This window comes from Neodiprion virginianus, chromosome 2 (assembly GCF_021901495.1).
Source record: "Neodiprion virginianus isolate iyNeoVirg1 chromosome 2, iyNeoVirg1.1, whole genome shotgun sequence".
Taxonomy (NCBI): Eukaryota; Metazoa; Arthropoda; class Insecta; order Hymenoptera; family Diprionidae; genus Neodiprion; species Neodiprion virginianus.
In genome coordinates, this window is record NC_060878.1 from 10,371,713 (window position 1) to 10,392,760 (window position 21,048).

Below are 21,048 nucleotides of genomic sequence, written 5' to 3' on the forward strand. Positions count from 1 at the left end.
CAATATTTATCAATAATCAACCGTTTGAATAGAAAAACTAAAAAAAAATCAGGGTACTGTTTCAGAGTTGGGACAAGAGCAGAGATTTTTTTGACCAATATCAAAAGTGGTTATGATCAGACATCGATTGGGTATTATTACATATATTACTTTTTTTATCGTCATTCAGAGTAACAAATATCCTAATTTCAATATTTTTATTCAATGTCTAAGAAATAGCGAAAAAAGTTTCTACTTTAACCTGAACTAATTTGTTTGGAAATCGTCAATAGTTGTCAACAAATTATTTCCCCATCGCTTTCGTTCACTCGTTTTCTACTTTACACTAGATTAATTCCCAGGGCGAAGGTTCTTCGTGTTTCTCTAAAATTCCCGACAGGATTTTTATTCGTCCAACGTTTTTCGATAGATGTCAATGATTTTAACGCTACAAGGATACAGTTTCGGGTTTCCTGTCACACCGCTGCACTCGCATGGTACTGTGGGATGCATAGAAAAAAGCCGAGTCGCCTTGCCAGCAACAGCAGCAGCGAGCGATTCGTGGGTGAAGAAATATGAGCCTGAAGTGAGAATATTCGGTGTGGAATGGTGAAAAGGGAGGAGAAGAAAAATAAGAAATAAAAGAGAAACAAGGGTCATGTGATAATATATTCCACGTCGTGTGTAAATAGTAGTGATCAAAGGAAATCAATTTCGTGTCTCGAGTAGGAGAAGAAGAAGAAGAAGAAGAAGAAGAAGAAGAAGAAGAAGAAGTAGAAGGATAAAAAAAAGCCCAACGACAGACATCGAGAGACGTACTCGGTTGTGGTGATAAATGGTAATTAATTAGGGAAGACGGAACCAATTCCTACAGATATTTAGGTACACCGCAATCCGAGGGAATACATAGTGTATAAAATACTCGATGCGACATTCGTAAGTGTTTCGTGATGGGAATAAACGAGGGATATTTCGTCGCGATTTCAAAGCGAGTAAAGAAGGTGACGCGTAAATACCAATTAATATTTATACCCGCGCGTATAACAAGAATCCGACTGGTTTAAAGCCCTAATTAAACTCGCGCCTACGTGTGCGAGTCGCCGTTTTGCACAAAATTTCTGCAAACACCTTTTAATGCTCTTTTTGTACCCGTCCGAACGGACGCCGGGGGCAAAGGACGAGCCGGTAAAAAAACCACATCCCCGCCTGTGATAAACTTTCAGCATCCCTGCGGCGTATTTTATACATCCACTTGCTAATTATCAGATGCTTTATATACACGTACATCTTATATTCAACGCGATTTGTAACTAGGTTTTAGAAAAACTCGACCTGCGACCTAATAGGCGAACGAAACTATTATTTTTAAAGGTTAAATATACCACGCTGAATTATTAAACGTGTTATTAAATTATCAGAAATAAATGTAGTAATTTGGCATTCATTGAATTCTGTTTTTTGTTTTTTTTTTTAAATAAACTGTCTTTAAATTATTCAAATCCTTTATTTATGTATTAGAAAATCAGGCTAATGTGACTGAATTATGCGATTCAACAAAACGAACAACTCGATTCAGTTGACAAACTTCTTTTTCAGACTAAGGATGAAAAGCTACTGATACGGATGATAAAGTAAAATTAGATCTTTCATCGATATCACTGATATCGTAAAAATTTGATATTGGTTGTTTTAAAAATCACATTTTCCTGACTATTTTTCACTGAAATTGACATTATACTGCGATTTCTATCATATGTTCGATATATTTATAAATCGCTTAAATGAAATCGAATTTACCAAATACCAATTTTATACCTAACACTCTGAGTTACATGCCCAGAATCCGAACACCAGACTATCACTCAGTTTTCCATAACGACTGTTTTTCACTTGCCGAATCAGTCAACCGAACATCGTTCGCGATCAACTATAATTTCTCCCAATGTAGCTACATAGAATTTTCCGTGCAGCGTCATTCCTTTCTTCTTACCGATTCACTTATACCTAATAAAAAAATCTTCTCCACGTGTTTCAGAAGCGCCAGGCGAGCTAGGATGGGTCCTTACACTGGTAATCGTCTCGTTGATATCAGCAGGTATCGGTGCTGTGGTGATGGTAACACTCCTGCACTGTCGAAGGTTGGTACCACTGCAAACTCTATCGACAACAGCTTATCGTTACACCGAAATTCGATCCAACGGGATAAACGTTAAAGAGTGATTCAAATTTGTCATCACCAAGAACCCGGCAATGATAACCACGAACTTTTTCAGTCGCGCGTGAATCATGAACCGAGATTAGAAAAACGAATGAGCAAAATCGGTGGTGTAAATGAGGAATAAATGAGGATGGATAGTCGGAGAGTCGATGGGTTGTATATAGTAGGCGCTTTGTAAGGTCGAGAGTAGGCGTGCGGCACACAGTGCAGGTATAAAGTTTCCCAAATGCGTGGTCCTCTTAACGCGGAGTGTCTCATCTCGATGGGATATGCCTCGAAGCGGAACAACTCCTCTCTTCTCGGGCAAAGAGAAGTGGTAGCTGCCGGCATGCTTGACCAGTCATAGTCAGAATTGCTCAGAGCTGAGATGGCAGTACTGAGTCCAGACAATGGGGCTAGTTGACCGGTGTGCCATCAGGACCGGGAAAAACTAGAATCGATTTGACTCGGGTTACGAAAAAACCAGCAACGAAATACCTGCGGTAACAGCTTCGATTATTCCCGATTCGTGCAAGCATTTTATTCCGGCTACAAGCGCAGACTGCCGCCTTTCTTTGACACGAAGACACCGACGCTTCCATTCTCGGGTCGTTCGGGTCACTGGACCATACCGTTCTTTTGTTTTTCCAAATTTTTTTTTCATTTTTAACTTCATACGTAGTTTTTCACGATCTTCGCCATGTGGACTGTATCGCATCTGCACTAGGTGATCTAGTGACCAATATTTATTCGAACGATTGTAAGTAATACGACAGATGTTGCGTATGAAATGCGTGTACAGAGTGGATTATTAACGATTGCACGTTCCGTCGTCTGCTGAAATTTATTAATGCCCACGCGCTGCAATCCGAGAGCGGCTGTTTGTCAGGACGACCAACCGTCGCAAGTGTAACCTGAAAAATTTTAACAGTTATCGCCGGCAGTTATGCCGAGTTCAAAACTGTCAAAACTTTTGAGGTTAGAAACAGTTGGTAGCCCTGGCAAACAGCCGCTCTCGGATTGTAGCGCGTGCGCATTATTAAATTTCAGCAGACGACCGACCGTGCGGTAGTTAGCAATTCACTCTGTAGAAACGCTATTAATTCTATACAAGTTTTTGCAAGAAGGACACTTTTTAGGCGCGTTAAAGAGAAATCGTTGGATCAAATGGTGAAAAATGGAGGATAATTTACAGTGAGTGAGCGTATTTGAATTTCGGTACCTTCACACGATTGGAAATCGGCTTGCGTCTAAATTCGGGGAATTACAGCAGTCGATCCTTTGATGGGTACTAATCGATAATGGATGTGCACGCGGTGATGATGCTAACTAACTAGTTATCCACCACGACTAATCCATCTGTGACAGCTGGGCAAACGAGATGCCCCATGCCGCAATGAGTACCTATAGAAGTAGATTGAACCGAGGGGCGAGTATACAGTAGGTTGAAATTGCACATTACACGGTTAGCCATCGCACAGAATTGATCGAGGGTAAGGAAATCGGGACGCTTAATCATTTCTCACTAAGACAAACGCACCCCGGCGTGATCCGCGATTCGACGCGTTGTACTTTTTACAATCGTAGGTATAATATGGCTGGATAATACGTCTTCTGTGCATCTATCTATGCTTGTGTAACCTAACTTCAATGAATGATACGCACCTCCGGGTTTTCATGCTCGATTATCGAGGAAAGAAGAACCGCCAAGAAACAGAAGTACGGATCGTATTGAAGTTAGTAACGTTATCGTAACGATTCGTACTGGGGAAAAATCGGTATCTCGCGTTTTTGCGATTACCTGAAATTTAGCAAAACGTAATGAAACAAAACACACTCATATTTCATCTTAGTTCCCTAAAAATCGTTGTAAAATTAGGAAAATAGTCATTTTTTTCCCCAATCTTTCGTTACGATAACGTTACTAACTTCAACCTCGTCCGCCACTTGGTGTACCGTCTATGCAATCTCGCATGTTCGCAGAGCGTGATTTCCTCCTCTTCTCGTCCTTGATTAGGCGAATCTTGTGAAAACGGTATCACACCGTATAAAGCGTAAAATTTTAGAAGATTTAACAGTTCTTGCAAGTCGGGACTTTTTATGAGACATTCCACTTGAAATCGTTAACTTTTTTCCCTTGTACCATCTCCGTTTTGATTCGTAATTTTTTCTACTCATTTTTGACATTTTTTTTCAATTATTTTTTATACGGGACATGTTTCCCCAAACACAATGGATCAGGTGGAATCTATGATTGCCATCGTTGTATAATCACTACAGCGCATGCAAAAAATAGAAGAGAAAGTTGTGCCACGTTTCCGTTGGTGAGAACTTGTTTCTCGTTATTTGTAGGCAATCATTAAATTCTTTTAGTTCAAATCCATTTCGGCTGATTTTCAATTTTGAAAAATGACACAAAACTCAAAAACTATTTTCAAAATCGATCTCTTAGAATAGGTACCGAAGTCACACCTGTTTGCAAAATTTGGAAAGACAGACTCTGTAAAAGTCTCGATAAATTATTAAATCTGATTAAACTTGGTTTCATTTTTACAGGAAAACGAAAAAAATCATTTCACTGACGAATAAAACTAAAGTAATAAAAAAACAGATTATTTATTGACACCAATTCTAATCGTATTTTTCTGTTTGTTTTAGAATGAAGAGTGCAACAGGCAGAGGTAATTATAAAATGCAATTGTGATTACTATAATTTTTTTCTAATTACAAGATCATACTAGTATTACGTTAAACCAGAATGAAATCTTCTATCAGCCCCAGTCTTTTTTTTTACATTGTCTTACCCCTGGTTTAAACACGAGATCCTAATTTCGCATTTAAAAGTACATCCGTCACCTTGGATAAAAAAAATTATATCGAATTCGGTTCGAAACTATTCTTCCGATATTTTGTATGCACCTGCAATTTCGAATCAGAAATCAAGATCTTACTCAGATATAAAAAAAAATCCTACCGTGTTCAGCAGGTAATCAACAAAAAGTTTGAAAGCTAAAAATAATACCAAATAAAACAATAAAAATAATATAAAATTATTAGGTCGACTCGATCCGGTTGAAACCAAGACACAATTTCTCTGATAAAACGTCTATCACGAAAAAAACTGACGAATATCTTCTTCATCAGTCCTCCATTGTCGCTATAGCTTCAATTTTAAAAATAATACCGACACTGGTCCTGATATACGTGTATAGACAATTATTGGCGTCGAACGAAACTAATAAACGGAATAGATTAAAGGCCGAGATTTCTTTGGGGGAATAACCAGTTCCCAATCTGTGCGAGACTGGTCCATAACTCAATAGATTGATACACAAAAGCATATTGTATATGCAGTGGAGTGCAGCGCTCTCTGCATGCGGTGTATATCACGAGGGTAGCATATGGATACATAACCGAGTACCAGGTGAGACTACCTGCTCTCGAATCACGGTTCGTAGAGAGTTCCAATCCAACTGTTGTTCGTATAGTATGTATATACATACACACAAACGCACACACATATATATGTATATGTATATATATATATAGGTGTAGGTATACGGTGACTTCAACCCCACGTTCGAAGGAAACTGACCCGCGATTCAAATATCGGAACCGGCTTTCTCGGGTCTTATACGGGTTCGAAACGCTTCAGAACTAGGTTCGGCGCTGCCGGCGCCCCCAATTACATCGAATTAACGTTCCCTGCGTATACGGCACCGGTTTGCACGCATGTATGTATGTTTATACATATATATTTATATACACATATATTATACCATACACGACGAACTGATCCCAATTACCTGGGGCTCCCACTGGGCCCCGGACGGGGCCCCCACTGGGCCGCAAAACTTCGGAAATCGGACCCCATCGCTCCAATTATCTCTATCGCTCCCGCTGCCTTCATTGACAATTCCGACTCCGTAATTTTTTTCCTCATTTTCTTTATACTTTTTCGGTTCGCGTTTGTTGGTTTATTTACCAGTTATACTTCAACACCGCGATATAATACGAAAGTGAGAAATAGTCGATATCCGCAAAAAGTAAGGACGATTAACGATACGTATAACACGACCCTTCTTAGTTTTTAACTGTTACTCGCAAAGTGGAGTTTGTTTTTTTCCATGTTTTTTTTAATTGATTTATTTATTTTTTTTCCAACTGTTATAGACTTGTAATTGCCAGAAATCTGTCTCATTTCCAAGAAAATTTCTTCTCTAAACCTTGAACACACTTTTCATTGATCACACGCGATGAATTGTTTTTTTTTTTTTAATTTTTTAACATACACGTATGTGTATATACACGCGAATTATCTCTGTGAAAAAGTGACAATTGAGTTTGATGAGAAATCATCGGGATCTGTTAAAGTTTTCAATGTTTATAATTTGAAACTTTTCACTTTTCAAGTTACGGAAAATTTATAATTTGCATTATATGTAATTCTTTTCATTTTCAAAGAGAAACGTTGTATATATATACATATATATTATATACGGTTAGTTCTCAGAAAGTAGACATCAATTTTTTGACAATTTACTGAAATTTAACTCAATTTGACACTACATACAGTCATGTAGAATTGTAGATAAGAAATAGCTTATGCAACTGTAAAGTGAATTCAAGCCAAGTAGATTCCTAGAGTACCTCAGCTATCTCAATTGTTATTCCAGCTACGTTGAGATCTTTGTCACACGATATAAGATCGCGTCGCAACCTAAGCTGAGAAAGTCTCATACAGTGGGACAGCGATATTCATCTGAAACGATAAATTAGTTGACAGTTCTAGACGCGTATTACCGAGCGTATTATTGTTAAATAGATTTTCCTCGAAATTTCTTCAGAATACAATACCTGTAAGATATGTAAACGTATTCGAACTAACTTACGAAAAGTAATGACTAATTTTTGTGCCAATATTCAATGAAGTCGATGTACATAATCAAATCGAATTTCTAAACTAACAGTAATACACTAGAAACTGATGAATAAGTAATACACTAGAAAACTGACCAGTTCGATATACCGCAGAACAATTTTTGTGATCAATTTGAAAATTCAATGTGACATAGTGTTCAGGTACCTATTGGAAAATGTCCTCATGACGTCAGAGCCTGAATATCGGTGACATTTTATCACCACATAACCTAAGTTTTTGATTTTAATCGAAGCAAATCGTAATACTCGGGATGTCAAATTACTCATGTCGTATGAATTAATGAAAAGTAATCAATAATATACCTGTTCTACTATCCAAACGCGAAAAAATATGACCAACGATCAGCTGTCAGCCTGGTTACATGAGTTTGATTTTTATCCGCCAGATGGAGCATTGCATAGTGACAATCCCAACAACGTATCGTGCGACACGAAACCGACACCGAATACAGTCTACAGAAATGATCCTGACCGAAATTTTTCTCACAATATGCGTTACGAAATCGTGTACAAGCACACACAAGGCGCCGGTATTCATCGAGACTTAATTAGTTCGCGTAATGAAAGGGGTCCGAGCGGGCCGGACGGCTGGTGCCAGGAGTACGAAGCGAGTTCCGGTGGCGGTATGGTAGCTCGAAGGTAGCAAACCCGGTCTTGGAGCCTCGGGCCTCGGGCCTAAGGCTCCGACAACGAGTCCATGCACGACACAAGAGACAGACAGTCGCTTCTAATTAACTTTCTGATTTAAAATCACCCGCGAGAGACGGCGATAGCATCGATCCGACTGACACCAGCGGGTCACCCGAATTAATTACCCGACACTCACCGCGAGCCCTGCATCAGTCCTGCACCAGGCTCTTTCTCTCCCCCACGGATCACATTCGAGGCACACCCACTTCCTCATCCCCCTCCCTCTATACCCTCGGAAACACACCGCGACATCTCTGGTGGTCCTTTCCATCCTCGTCGCGACTTACACCATCTCTTAGTCCTATAGGACTACAGGATTATAGTCCTGGAAACTTCATTTAGATGTACATCTGCAGTCGTCTCTCTCTGACAATGTATCGCTGTTACGGTTGGATAGCGGTCGCAGGGTGCACGCCGTTTTACTTTGCCTGTTTCGCATTTCTTGTTTCCTTTTTCCCGATGTAGTGTTCATTGCAATTGCTTCACGAGGAACGGGACGGGAAATTCTACCCGATAATGTAACTCTACTTATTGATGTCGTTCGTGACACCTGGAAAGTAAATTTATCATCTGAATCCTCTATCGAATATCGTGTCAAGCCTCGAATTTGGAATTCAGAAGAATCTCTGTGGCTGTAAGTGTGGAAGGCACAGGAAGCATCAAATCCAGGTGACTGAGAGTTCATTAGGATGTTATCATATACAGACCACTAATTTGACCACTGATCATTTCCAAGAAATCTGATGAGGGATCTTTCTCCAACGTTACTAGAAGCTATAATTATCAAAGAAGTCACATTATTCAAAATCAGGCTTGAACATTTTGAAACAGTGTTCGAAAAGTACGATCATTGGAAGTACGAAAACTTATAAGCTTAAACTTTACCACAATCGTGAAGAAATGTATAGAAGTGGCCTCTAAATTCGCTCAACTGTCAAGAATAATTCGGGTGTCTTAGAATCCCACGCAAACTCGCCATCTGTAGAATCTTCATCCGCGTATCAAGGAACATGCAGCGATATCTCTGATCCGAAGGATAGCGGGCAAAAGACGAGTCCAAGATGAAGAGGGCAGTTAGGAAAGTTGGGAATAGATCTCTCGTCAGCGGTAACTGTCGACTCGTGCGAGTCAGGTAATCCGCTTACCACGCGCTCCATGATGGCCACTGCATGGGTATCTGGCATCAGCTGCTGAACTGTCAGTGACATTCTCTCCCCGATTCACCGCAGACGGACAGACGGACAGACGGGCCTGAACAAGGCTGCTCTGCCGCAGGAGCGGAGGCTGCGTATCAGATGATCCATCCGGGCCGCCTCCCGCTGCTTCGGAATTGTCCGGGCAACGGGAACCAGTTGCCTCATCCCGCTCGTAATATCGTTGAACGTTTCAATTTCGATTCTCGCGACCCCCGGAGACCAGCCGTCTAGCAAGTCGAGGCATTCGAATTATTCGTTGCGTAGAAACAGTTGACCCAGATATTCAGAGCGAAAACAGCGCTGCGAAGAAGAGCCACGAGGTGTCGTGTTGGAAGGATCAAATCGCGTCTCGAGTTGGCTGAACGTGAAAACCAGTCGCATCACAAGCTGGTGTGCCGATCATTAGAAAATTTACTTTAACGCGGTGAGAAAGAGGGCATTTTTGATCTGGTCCCGGGCAATTCGAGTCTCGTGGAAGCTCTGTACCCGACGGAACCATGCGTGGGCACGATTGTAGAATGCGCGGAGGGGTGATCCCCGGAACCATCAGATTCCCATAATCCCGGTTTTTTTTAAACCACGTCTGGTTCGGCGGCCCCTCTGATGTCCGGGACTCAGACATGGACGCACGTTGCTCCGATGACGAGGGCACAATGCAGTTGGCAGGGCTGCGGGGACTCCACAGAAAATAAGCTTTTCATATACGGCTCTCCTCTTATAATACCCCAAGCTGCCCTTTCTCGCTGTGGGTACCTACACTCACCTCAATGCCCGTAACTATTTTTGAAATATACAGACACACGAGTCCGGTATTTTATACGTACCTTCATGTCTTCTTGATTACGGCTGCAGCAGCAGCAGCAGCAGCAGCCTGTCTCATTGGAACAATATCACCTGGTCGCACAGCTTTGCGCCGTGAAATGCGCGCAACGCAAATTATAACGACTCAGTCAGGATGAGTTTCAAATCTGGTTACATACCTCCGTAGATCGATATAGAAACGAGTAATGTGCAACAATAGATCTTCACAAGTCCCCGACATTTTTTTTCTTAATCAGGCTCAACCGTACTATTCACAAGAGGCACATCGTGTCAGTTGGATTTTCACACTGTCCTTAAGGGTGTCTGTGATGTGCCCTGATTTAGGGAACGCTAGGCTTGACTCGTGCCCCGCTATTGTGTACGAAACGCTTAGATCACTTTCAGCTGCTGATATTTCACGCAACGGTTGAATGTGATGGGCTAGGGAAATATCGGTTCACCCTCGTCACGGTGACCCCGAAAATCCCCGAATACTTAGGATGAATTATAATCTCTCCAGCTGCGATGTTTCGGTTTATATATGCATGCGCCTCATCCATGTCCCTTGTCTAAAGCTCTCTCGCATCATCGCTTAACCCTGCAACTCATGACTGGGATCCAAACGCACCCCACGCGAACTTTGATCTACGCTCAGTGCCGCTACCGCTACGCGATTTTCAGTCTTCGAATGAGTTTTTCACTATCTAAATGTAAATAAAATCAGATTTCTTGTACACCATTCTTTTCCTTATGAAAAGAACGAAGAAAACCATGTATGAGAAAGACTGTTTGTCAGCACAGGACCGCTTTATGATCAAGAGAAACCTGGGGTGAGTTCGCGTCCCAGTCATGCGTTTGAAGGTAAAAAAGTAAAGTCATGAGTTGTAGGGTTGAATTCAAGCTCATTATCAATGACTGTTTCCTCACATCGTCGTGGTCTTTGCTCTGCAGGAAGCTGCTGTGGTACCAGCGTCGAAGATCCTTCTGCTCAAGAGTCTGGTCCACCCGGGGGTGGTGGAGGTGTTGGAGGAGCCGGAGGGGGTCCGGGGAGTGGTGGAGTTGCTGTTATTCCTGACCGGCCGCCCCTTGAGCTGGACAAGTTGCCACCTTATCACGACGTCACTCCTAGTCCTGGTAAGTCTTGGTGGCGATGAACTCGGAAATACAAATTCCGATATTCTCAAGAATCTTCAAGTAGTTGCGAGTACTTCACTTCACATCGCTAGACATGGCTCGACATGAACATTTATACATAAATAACGTAACTCTGAATGACTTTAGGTGACTTGAAATGATTTTAAAACGATCCCCATAATTTTGATCTACTTCAGATGATTTTAAGTGGCTTCAACTAACAGTACTCATCGCTTAGAACTAGTTCGAATGGAATCGGGCGGATTCAAATGTCTGTTAATTACCGCGAAAATACTCGCAAAAATTATATCGTGGCTTTAAAACACTAGACAGAAGTGGCCTCACACAACTGTAAATGGTTTCATGTAACTCAGCTAAGACACATGAATTCTACGAATTTACTATTGCGATTTCGTAGAATCCGTGCCATTTCTTTATGTCTGGATACATGGATATCGATATTTGAAGATATAAACGTCAACGTCGAAATCGACCACAAGGCAACCCTTATTAAGTACGTACTTCCATGCTAACGGACAAGTGAATTCGCATGATTTCAAGTGTATTCGAGTGACTTTAAATGACTTCACGTAACATAAGCCAAGTTGAAAAAGACGTCCGGTTAACTTGACCGTGTTAATATACACCCGATAATGACCCAAAAAGTGACTGTTGTACACTTCGCCAAAGTTGAGTTTCTGTGCGACGATGTTATGACCGCGTTGGGAAAAGTGCGTTCTAGCCACTGTACGGGGGGAAGATACGACGAGACTGAAATCTGATGATGAGGACATCGTTTCAGGGCACAACGTGTGGTCCTGGCTGGGTTCGAGGCGAGGCGGCGGTGCCCCGGGTGGCGTCGCGACGCCACTGTCCCTGCCTCAGCACAGGCGAGCGATGAATCTGCCGGTGGAAAACCATTACACGCACATGCAGATGGACGAGGCTCTCTATGCCGAATTGGACTCCCAAGCGGCGAGCTACGCGAGCGATCTTCAGCTCCAGATGCGAGGTAGCTCCACCTACGGGACTACCTCCGCCGGCCACGACGACGAGTATCACGAACTCGATGCCGCGAGGCTACACCGACACTACGGAGCTAGTGGAGACGGGAGTGACAGATCGCCTCGGAGAGACGGACACAGAACGAGACACAGTCAGAGGTAAGTCGATCCCTGAACAAGCGTTGGTACCTGTCGTCCCTGTACCGGATCGGTTGCAGCATTCGCCGTCGGCAGGATAGTTGAGTTGAGATTTTTAACCCTGAAACACTAAGATACTGCGCAGTCTCGCTGTTGTTTACTTGATCCTGAAGACAACCCTTTCAGAAATTTTACATTTCAGAAAACTGATCCGTTTCACCTTTTCCCTTTGGAGTATAGGTACTGCATTTTAATTGATCATTCTTCTTGGGAGATGCGGAATTATTTTTTTTTTTTCTACAATTTTTGAAATCCTTTACGAGCTCTTGTCTGAGAGGACTGAGTCGGTAGGATCTTTTGGCTCAATTCATAGTATGTTGGAACGTGTAAATGGGTCTGTGCCCCTTCAGCAATCGCCGGATAATTGTATTCTTTTATTATAAGTACCTACCGGCACTTTTTCCACACGCTGTGGATATCCAATGCGCGTTGCGTAGTAAAATGACAATTGAAAAATTTCACGACGAAAGAATCATGTCACTAACTTTAACGAGAGCTCTGCCACGCGACAGGCAACGATAGTACTGAAAAAAAATCCAACGTTGAACCTCACCGAGAGCAATTAAATGGTTCCCAGCTGATCTAACGTCGTCAAAAAAAAAGAAGCGTTTTTTCCTTCCGCGCCAACAAACCTGCCAGAGTCAATTAGCTAGCCCCAAAATTTAGTATGATCAGGCAAGCGTCTTTTTGCATTCCTCACTTCCGTAAGGAAAAATGTCTAGTTATAATGTAGATTATTTAATACATAAGAATAAAATTACACCTGCTATTATCTTCTAACATTAACGAAAAATATTATCACACAATTCGATGTCGTTGTATGAATAAATATGGATAAATTATCACTCGGTAGACTACTAAGGATGATTTTTTACACAATTGGGGCACAATTAGATGCTATTTAGGAACGAATAGGTCTTATCATCTGAATAAAAAATTGAGCAAAGAGAAAGAAAACCGCTTTAATAATTTTGCAGCAGTATTATTTATGCCACTGATAGCGAATATTAATGAAAAAACGTCCCTACACCATGCGTGCAACTTAAATGATTCGGAGCGAATTGTAATAATATATGCAGTTTAAAATATCAACAATTTGAGAAAAGGTTTTATAATCCGACTGTTAAAAGTGCTTAAACTCTGCTATTTCTTCTCCGATTCTAAAGTTTCTCATCTTATTTTACTCGCTGACCGGGCCCCTCAAATTGTCAAAAAAACATTCGAGACATCTTATATTACAGTTAATTATAACGCGCAAACGTAATTGTTAACAAACATATGTTTCGCCGTACTTACACAAATCTATTTTTACCCACTCTCGTGATAATTATTTTGCAATTTCTAGAGATCTATATTGTGAACAAAACAAGCCCAAAAATATTAAAATCAGTTGAAAACAGCAGCGTTTAACCATTTTGAACATTTTAGCTATAAAAACTTTTTTCTAATTGTTAATATCTTAGCTTGAATTATTCGAATTAGTTTGAACTTATTTCTGTTACATCGAATCGTTGGAGATTTTTGAAGCGATTTTTTTTCTCTTTTTTTAACTTTGGATTCAGACGGTGGGTGGGTCCCATTCGTCTTGAGCACTTAAAGCGATTGCGAACCCCCTTCACGAAAAAAAAATCCTCAATTTGGGTGTAAATTCGTACTCCTCAACTTTTTTCTTAAGGGAATTTAGCATTATCTACGAGTTTGGGGTACGAATTGACTCCCAAATTTAGGATTTTTCCGTTAAAGCATAATCCCGGAAAAATACGAAGTCGTCATTTGAGCTGCCTATTGGAAAATGTTCTAATGACGTCAAAGCCTGATTGCGGGCGCCATTTCAACACCACATAACCTAAGTCATCAATTTTAATGGAAGCAAATCGTAATTCCTGGGGTTTAAAATTGCTCATGTCATGTAAATTAACGAAACATAATCAATAACATACCCGTTCTACTATCCACACGTTAAAAAACACGGTCAACGGTCAGTTGTCAGACTTGTTGCGTTGGTTTTATTTTTTTGCCACTAGATGACGCCTCGCAAAGTGACAATCCCAATATCCACCATTTCATCGTCAGCCTTGTTCTAAGCTCCGGCTCGTTTTCTGCCCAGGTTACAGGAGCCAGACTACGAGATGTACGAAAATGGCCCCGCGACGCCGAGGTCGCCGAGTCGGATGCAGCACCAGAATGCCAGGGCGGCTGATCATCCGTCGTACCAGAACACCGCCTACACCGGAAGTGACGCTGAACCCGACGGACCGACGCTCAGCAGCGCGCCAAGCAGCGCCTATTATAGCGATCTTAGCTCAAATTCGGCGAACCAAAATATTCCCGCCGTCGCAACGACGACAAATATTCATATCGGTCAGCAGCAGGGGCTCGAACCTGCCCCGACGTACAGACTGGCTGCCATCAACGAGACGACAGTGCCATCCGACTACATATAGAGAAAGAGTGAAAACTTTCTCACGCGAGGCTGCGAAGACTCAACGCGAAACGAACGGATAGATGAATTCGGGGTTCGTACGCACAGGGAAAACTCAGGGAATTTCGAAAATGAACTCGTTCTTACGCAAAGTACCGACGATCTTTAAAAAAAAACTAACTGCACTTAAAATTTTCCTTCATCGCACCGCTTCATACGTCGTATGTATGTTACTTAATACCAAACCCTTTTTGGTTTTTTTTTCTTACGGAAAATTGCACGCTGTCGTTTGTTAATTGCTGGTCAGACAGTAAGTTAGTTACTAGGTGATATTGAAGGTATTGGTATTAATGTGTTAAAAAAATTGTCAATAATCTGCGGCATGTTTCATGAAAGGTTACTGGAAAAATTCTTTTTTCACTCTGGAATACCTGGCAAAGTCCGCGGATTTCAGATTCAAAAAAGCGTACGGACCCTGATGATCTACGGAACGAACTGCGTTTCCTTTAGCAATGTTCAAACAAATTTTAGATCCCTTTTACAAATTATGTGATGATGTTATCACCTGATATACGTAGGATTCACTGCTGATAATCGGACTTCAATGTGGTTGTATCCATATAAAAGTACAGTAGCACACAACAATATTTTGACAAAGATAGTAATTGAGTAGGTTACAAACAAATGTAAAATAGAAAAATGAATAATTATTTTATCGAGAGAAATTCGATGTTCTATGTAATTGTAAAGAATTAAGTCTCGTTCGCTAGAAAGTAAAGTTAAAATGAAGATAAACGATGATGGATCAAAATAATAACGAATTTCATATTGTCTGAAGACTTTTGAGTGCTAGTGTACCGAAATGTTGTGTCATAGTTTAATTTTGGGTTAAATTCAAAAATCGTCTTATCCGTCCTAATAAAAAGAGGTTCTAAACTTCCCAACAAGCTTCATTCATTCGATCTCGATCTTGGGGTATACATTTAATAACAGTCCGCAATTCGTCCTGCGTTATCGCGATTTGAATATATAATTTGGCTACCCAAATGTGGCTACCCGAACAAAGAAAACTGTGCAATTTAGAAAAATTTTCTGGCATACAAGGCCGAATTGCAAAATTCCCAAGGATCTGAGAATTCGAAACGTTACGACAAAATAGACGTACAAGTAAATTCGAAGTTGAACGGATCGAAAATTCCATCCAAATAATTCTAAAATTCCAATACCTCGACATCAAAAGTTTGACGCCTAAATTTAAAGTTAAAATGAGTCACAAGCATCCTCGGCATCGTTTCTGTGCAACGGATTTATACTAAATCGTGAAACTAAGATTCTGTAATGCTAATTGAAAAAGCTTTCTCGTCCATAGACGATAAATTAAAGAAACTGCCTACATTTACGCGAAGTAATAGCTAAACAACTAATTTTGGTAACCCACTACATATGAAAGGAAAAAAATGACCGTACCCTCGATTTACGCAGTCTGCAGTTTCCGGCACTTCGTGCCTGCCAGCACATTCGTTAATCCGTGATCCGATCTATCCATCTATAGTGATAGTTTGAGTAGAGCTTATGCTATTTTTCTGCTTATCATCCATCCCTCTTACGGGGTCCCCTCTATTAACCACCACAACCACCACTTTATACAGATAGCTATACGAAAAAATTTTACTAGCAGGTGTTTCGTATTTACAGGCTCGATGCCGTCTGAACTGCGCCAGGAAGTCGAATTATGTGTTATGCATGCAAATTTCAACCCTTCTCACGATTAAATACTTTTTTTCTTGTTTTTGTACCTACTGGGATGAAAAATTCGGCCAAGTAATAGCATGGAGCCAAAAATGGAGGAATCGACCGACCAGTTCAAACTTAATCACAAAATTTAACATACGTACAGCAAACTTCATAGAAATTCTTGAGACCTCATTTTTACGATCATTAGATTTTATAACTAAATACAACTTCTTGAGAGAACTGAACGGAGAATTCAATATACTTTTTTTTTACAATTTTACTCACGAACTTCACTCTAAAGTATCTTCTGCGTTCACACTAATTCACTACTTCTTACATCTATTATGGTACTATAAAAATTGACGAAAAAATCACTCAACTACAGACAGAAAAAACGAAAATCTGCTCGTGGAATATCCGTCTCTAGCAAGTTATATATCCACGATTTCGAATAACTTTCTGTGGGTTTGAAACTGCGTCGTGACGCCGAGACAGACTCGGTACTTCGAAAGGTCGTTTTTAAAAATCATTACGCTTCCACCCCGGCGGCTTGCTCTCGATATCCGTTAATTACCGCTCCGTGTTCGTTCCTGCGATACTCCAGCACAGTAGATACGTAATCAGTGATACCCGAAGGCATTAGAGGCCGGTCGATATACACGCGTATAATACGAAAGGTAACTTAATTTATTACAAGGCGACGCGTAAGCGGCCGATCTGGTGCAGCAGGGCCAAGAGGATTCGGTTTAAGAAATCGCGGTGAATCCTCGCACACAATGCGTGCAGGAAATCGCGGTGCATGCGGCCTGCGACTTCTTCTTTTTTTCACTTTTCTCCATCAGTTCATACCCATACCTGTATGCGGTGTATACTTATACTTACCGTTCCTCGAGAGCCGCATATACGAAGCAATAATTAATTGCTCCCTTGCAGCTACTCCTGTAACCGCAGCAGCTAACTCTTGCGCTTTTTTTTCCCGCAGGGCTGAGCACAATGTGCGGGGGCTTCTGTGCCGCGTTATTTTTCCGTAAAAAAATTTAAGTTCCGCGCCGCTGCTCGTGTCTTCGGCAGCTACCCTCCGCCAACCAAGAACATCTCAGAAGACGCGACGCGAAGCAACGCGAATTCCGATTATTTCCACAATATATCGAGACCAGGCAGGCAGGCTGGCATTGTAGCCACGGGAATTCGTTTAATTCACGGTTAATTGGGACTTTTGTCATTATCCGGTATGTGTCTCTGTGTAGGTATCGTGCCGATTCAACAGCAGCGAACCGCGGCAACTTCGTACTAGGCATTTGATAATTGAGGACGTCTACCTTTGCCGATTGATTACTATCGACCGTTGTACTCGATTATTGTGGGTGTATGTTACATGTGGCGAGACGATATCGGGCAGCAAGGGATTTAATATAGTTCTGTATTGTGAAACTGATGAGCTTTTGATATACATTGCGCCGTTCGTGCTAATTTTTAATCATTCAGTTTGAAAGATAGATTAATTTTTCAGTAGGGATGGTCTTCTGAAATGGTTGCCTTGAAAGAATTTCTTCTTCTGAACTGTTTCGAGGTTTACTATGTTATCACGATTCAATTAATAAAATTCACCCCATGACCGATGAAAGATTTAAATAACCCTTTCCTTTCAATCGACAATTGATTCTTTTACCCCGAAAATATTCCATCCTTACATCACTCGAGTCAATTTTTTATAATCAATAAGTTTATAAAACTTTGCTAGTTCGATGTACGAAGATTAGAACGATCCATAAATTCGCAGTTCATGTTATATCGTAAGCGTCGTATAATTTTAAGAATGGGAAAACAGCAATCTCAACTTCTGTCTGCAGAACTTGATCAAGAGCTTACGTTACCCATTTATATCAGAACTATTAATTCATTGCTACATGCACCTTACAAGACGATAAAAAAAAATTTTAATTAAAAAAAAAAAAAAAAAAAAAAAAAAAGAAAATACAAACATTTGCAGAACTTTTCGCAAATTCTAATCGGTAAAAAAATGTTCAATCCGTGGCGAGAGTAGTAACGAAGGTGGCCTTGTTAGATATGTAAAAGTATTATAGGATGTGTGCTCGCTTATGGGACGGACACAGGGAGGGAATAAAAGGAGGAGGCCTCGCCTCTTCGCCTGGACTGTGTTCGCGGCAGGGTATATAAATTATACATGTAAATATACGGGCGGCCGGCTGAGAGATCGAACCGAGAGATATCGAGATATGTGTTGGCGACCCTGTCCCTTTCCTCCCTTCCTCGCAAGCCCCCCGAACCGGGTAGGTACGTACGAAAAACACACCGACGGAGACAAGCGACGGAACGGTGAACGCACAAGGTTCGCCGCAACACGTGGGTAGGAGTCACAGACCGTGAATGCATGTACCTACCTACCTTCGGCTCGAAGAAGGCTAAACTCGAGGGGCCATTCGCTTGGAAATCAGATGAATGATTCCGGTTCGTTGGTAACATTCGTTTCGAACGTTTTTTTATTGATTTCTTACAACGTAGCAAGTGATTTTGGCCCAATTCCAGTGTTCCCAGCGATATTCATTGAGCTTTGATGATTTTCGAATGTTCTGTGCAATCTTCAATGACTTCCGTGATAGGTAGAATCAAAGAAAATCACGACAAATCACTGGAACTTGCCTGGCGATGAGAATGAATGATTTCAACTCATTGACATTAATTTCGAGCGATTTTTATTAATTTCTTACAACGTAGCAAGTGATTTTAGCCCAATTCCAGCGTTCCCAGCGATATTCATTGAGCTTTGATGATTTTCGAATGTTCTGTGCAATCTTCAACGACTTCCGTGATAGGTAGAATCAAAGAAAATCACGACAAATCACTGGAACTTGCCTGGCGATGAGAATGAATGATTTCAACTCATTGACATTAATTTCGAGCGATTTTTATTAATTTCTTACAACGTAGCAAGTGATTTTAGCCCAATTCCAGCGTTCCCAGCGATATTCATTGAGCTTTGATGATTTTCGAATGTTCTGTGCAATCTTCAACGACTTCCGTGATAGGTAGAATCAAAGAAAATCACGACAAATCACTGGAACTTGCCTGGCGATGAGAATGAATGATTTCAACTCATTGACATTAATTTCGAGCGATTTTTATTAATTTCTTACAACGTAGCAAGTGATTTTAGCCCAATTCCAGTGTTCCCAGCGATATTCATTGAGCTTTGATGATTTTCGAATGTTCTGTGCAATCTTCAACGACTTCCGTGATAGGTAGAATCAAAGAAAATCACGACAAATCACTGGAACTTGCCTGGCGATGAGAATGAATGATTTCAACTCATTGACATTAATTTCGAGCGATTTTTATTAATTTCTTACAACGTAGCAAGTGATTTTAGCCCAATTCCAGTGTTCCCAGCGATATTCATTGAGCTTTGATGATTTTCGAATGTTCTGTGCAATCTTCAATGACTTCCGTAATAGGTAGAATCACAGAAAATCACAACAAATCACTGGAACTTGTGAGTTTAACGCTGGGAAATCATTGGAAATGAAATGTACGGTTCCAGTTTCTTAACACTGATTGAGAGCGATTTCTTACATCTTGTAATGTGATTTTTATTGTACCGAGTCAATGATTTCCGAGTGTTCTACCCGATCGTATTGAAAAATGATTTCCGAAATGGATAGAATCATAGAAAATCACTATAAATCAATGTTTATATAACCTAGAACCTTGAGTAATCACTGAATATAAATGGAAATTACTCGCTCAGCTAGAAATGAACGAAAGCATTTGATAACTAGAAAGTAGTAAAATTTCAATGAATTGAAACCATTTCGTACCGCAAGACTTGAACAACGATTTTCATCATTTTCAACGTTGCCGAGCGATTTCGTCAGCGCTATCATGTGATTTCAAGTAATTCACAATGATTTCCAATGATTTAAATTATCTCGCGATCGCAGATTCCTCGTTGCTTTAAACAATATTTCATTCATTCGAAGTTCCGTTGATTTACAATTTTACTTCCAAGTGTAAATTTATGACTTCCTTGAACGAATGGCCTCTCGGCTAAACTCCCAAAGTACACCGAAACCCGAAACGCAGCAAGAACGAGACGCGCCCACGACAAAATTCCCCTGCGCCTTATGGTTATTCCCATAATCCATTTCTACGAATATGGTGCATGCATTATACGCTGCGATATCGGCGCTCGGAGATGTACACTGTAGATGAAATCCCCGAGATTACATTCGATTATTCAAAAATACAGTATCAGATTCAATTCCATCGAATATCTATAATCTAGGCGATAGGAAATACATCTTTAACAGGCGAGAAATCTCCACGAGGCTGGTGAACTTTCATCCAAACGCGTTCGCGCGGGTAAAATTTCTATATCAGACGCTTTGAAAAAATGCTAAAGAATTTAGTTTCTTCGACAGAAGTTTATGAGAAATTAATATTTCAGAAAATTGGAGACATTTTCGGAACACATATGATCACCACTTGATATACTTGATCGCGGAAATTAGATTCTAAATGCCTAACTCTGAGGTGTTTGAAAGAAGACCGAAAAAAAAGAATGAAAAAACTGTCCACCTGTAGGAAAAAAAAAGAATAAAATAATAATGATTTTGCGTAAAAACTATTCAGAGGTTTGGATTTTGGAATTATGGTATAATATGGCATCATCTGAAACGGAAAACGTATAAGAAGTATCCAGGAATTTTCTGAAAACTTGAACAATTATTTAGT

At 40.7% G+C, this 21,048-nt stretch overlaps 1 protein-coding gene across 1 annotated transcript in view; it reads left to right on the forward strand.

Moving 5' to 3' along the window:
- Positions 1–19,531, forward strand: part of LOC124297933 (uncharacterized) — a 72,926-nt gene extending 53,395 nt beyond the window's left edge. The window contains exons 3-7 of the mRNA XM_046749385.1: positions 2,015–2,117; positions 4,835–4,857; positions 10,756–10,938; positions 11,741–12,101; positions 14,248–19,531. Coding sequence (XP_046605341.1) covers positions 2,015–2,117; positions 4,835–4,857; positions 10,756–10,938; positions 11,741–12,101; positions 14,248–14,584 — 1,007 coding nt within the window. The 3' untranslated portion in view covers positions 14,585–19,531. The remainder of the gene's footprint in view (positions 1–2,014; positions 2,118–4,834; positions 4,858–10,755; positions 10,939–11,740; positions 12,102–14,247) is intronic.
- The last annotated feature ends 1,517 nt before the right edge of the window (positions 19,532–21,048 follow it).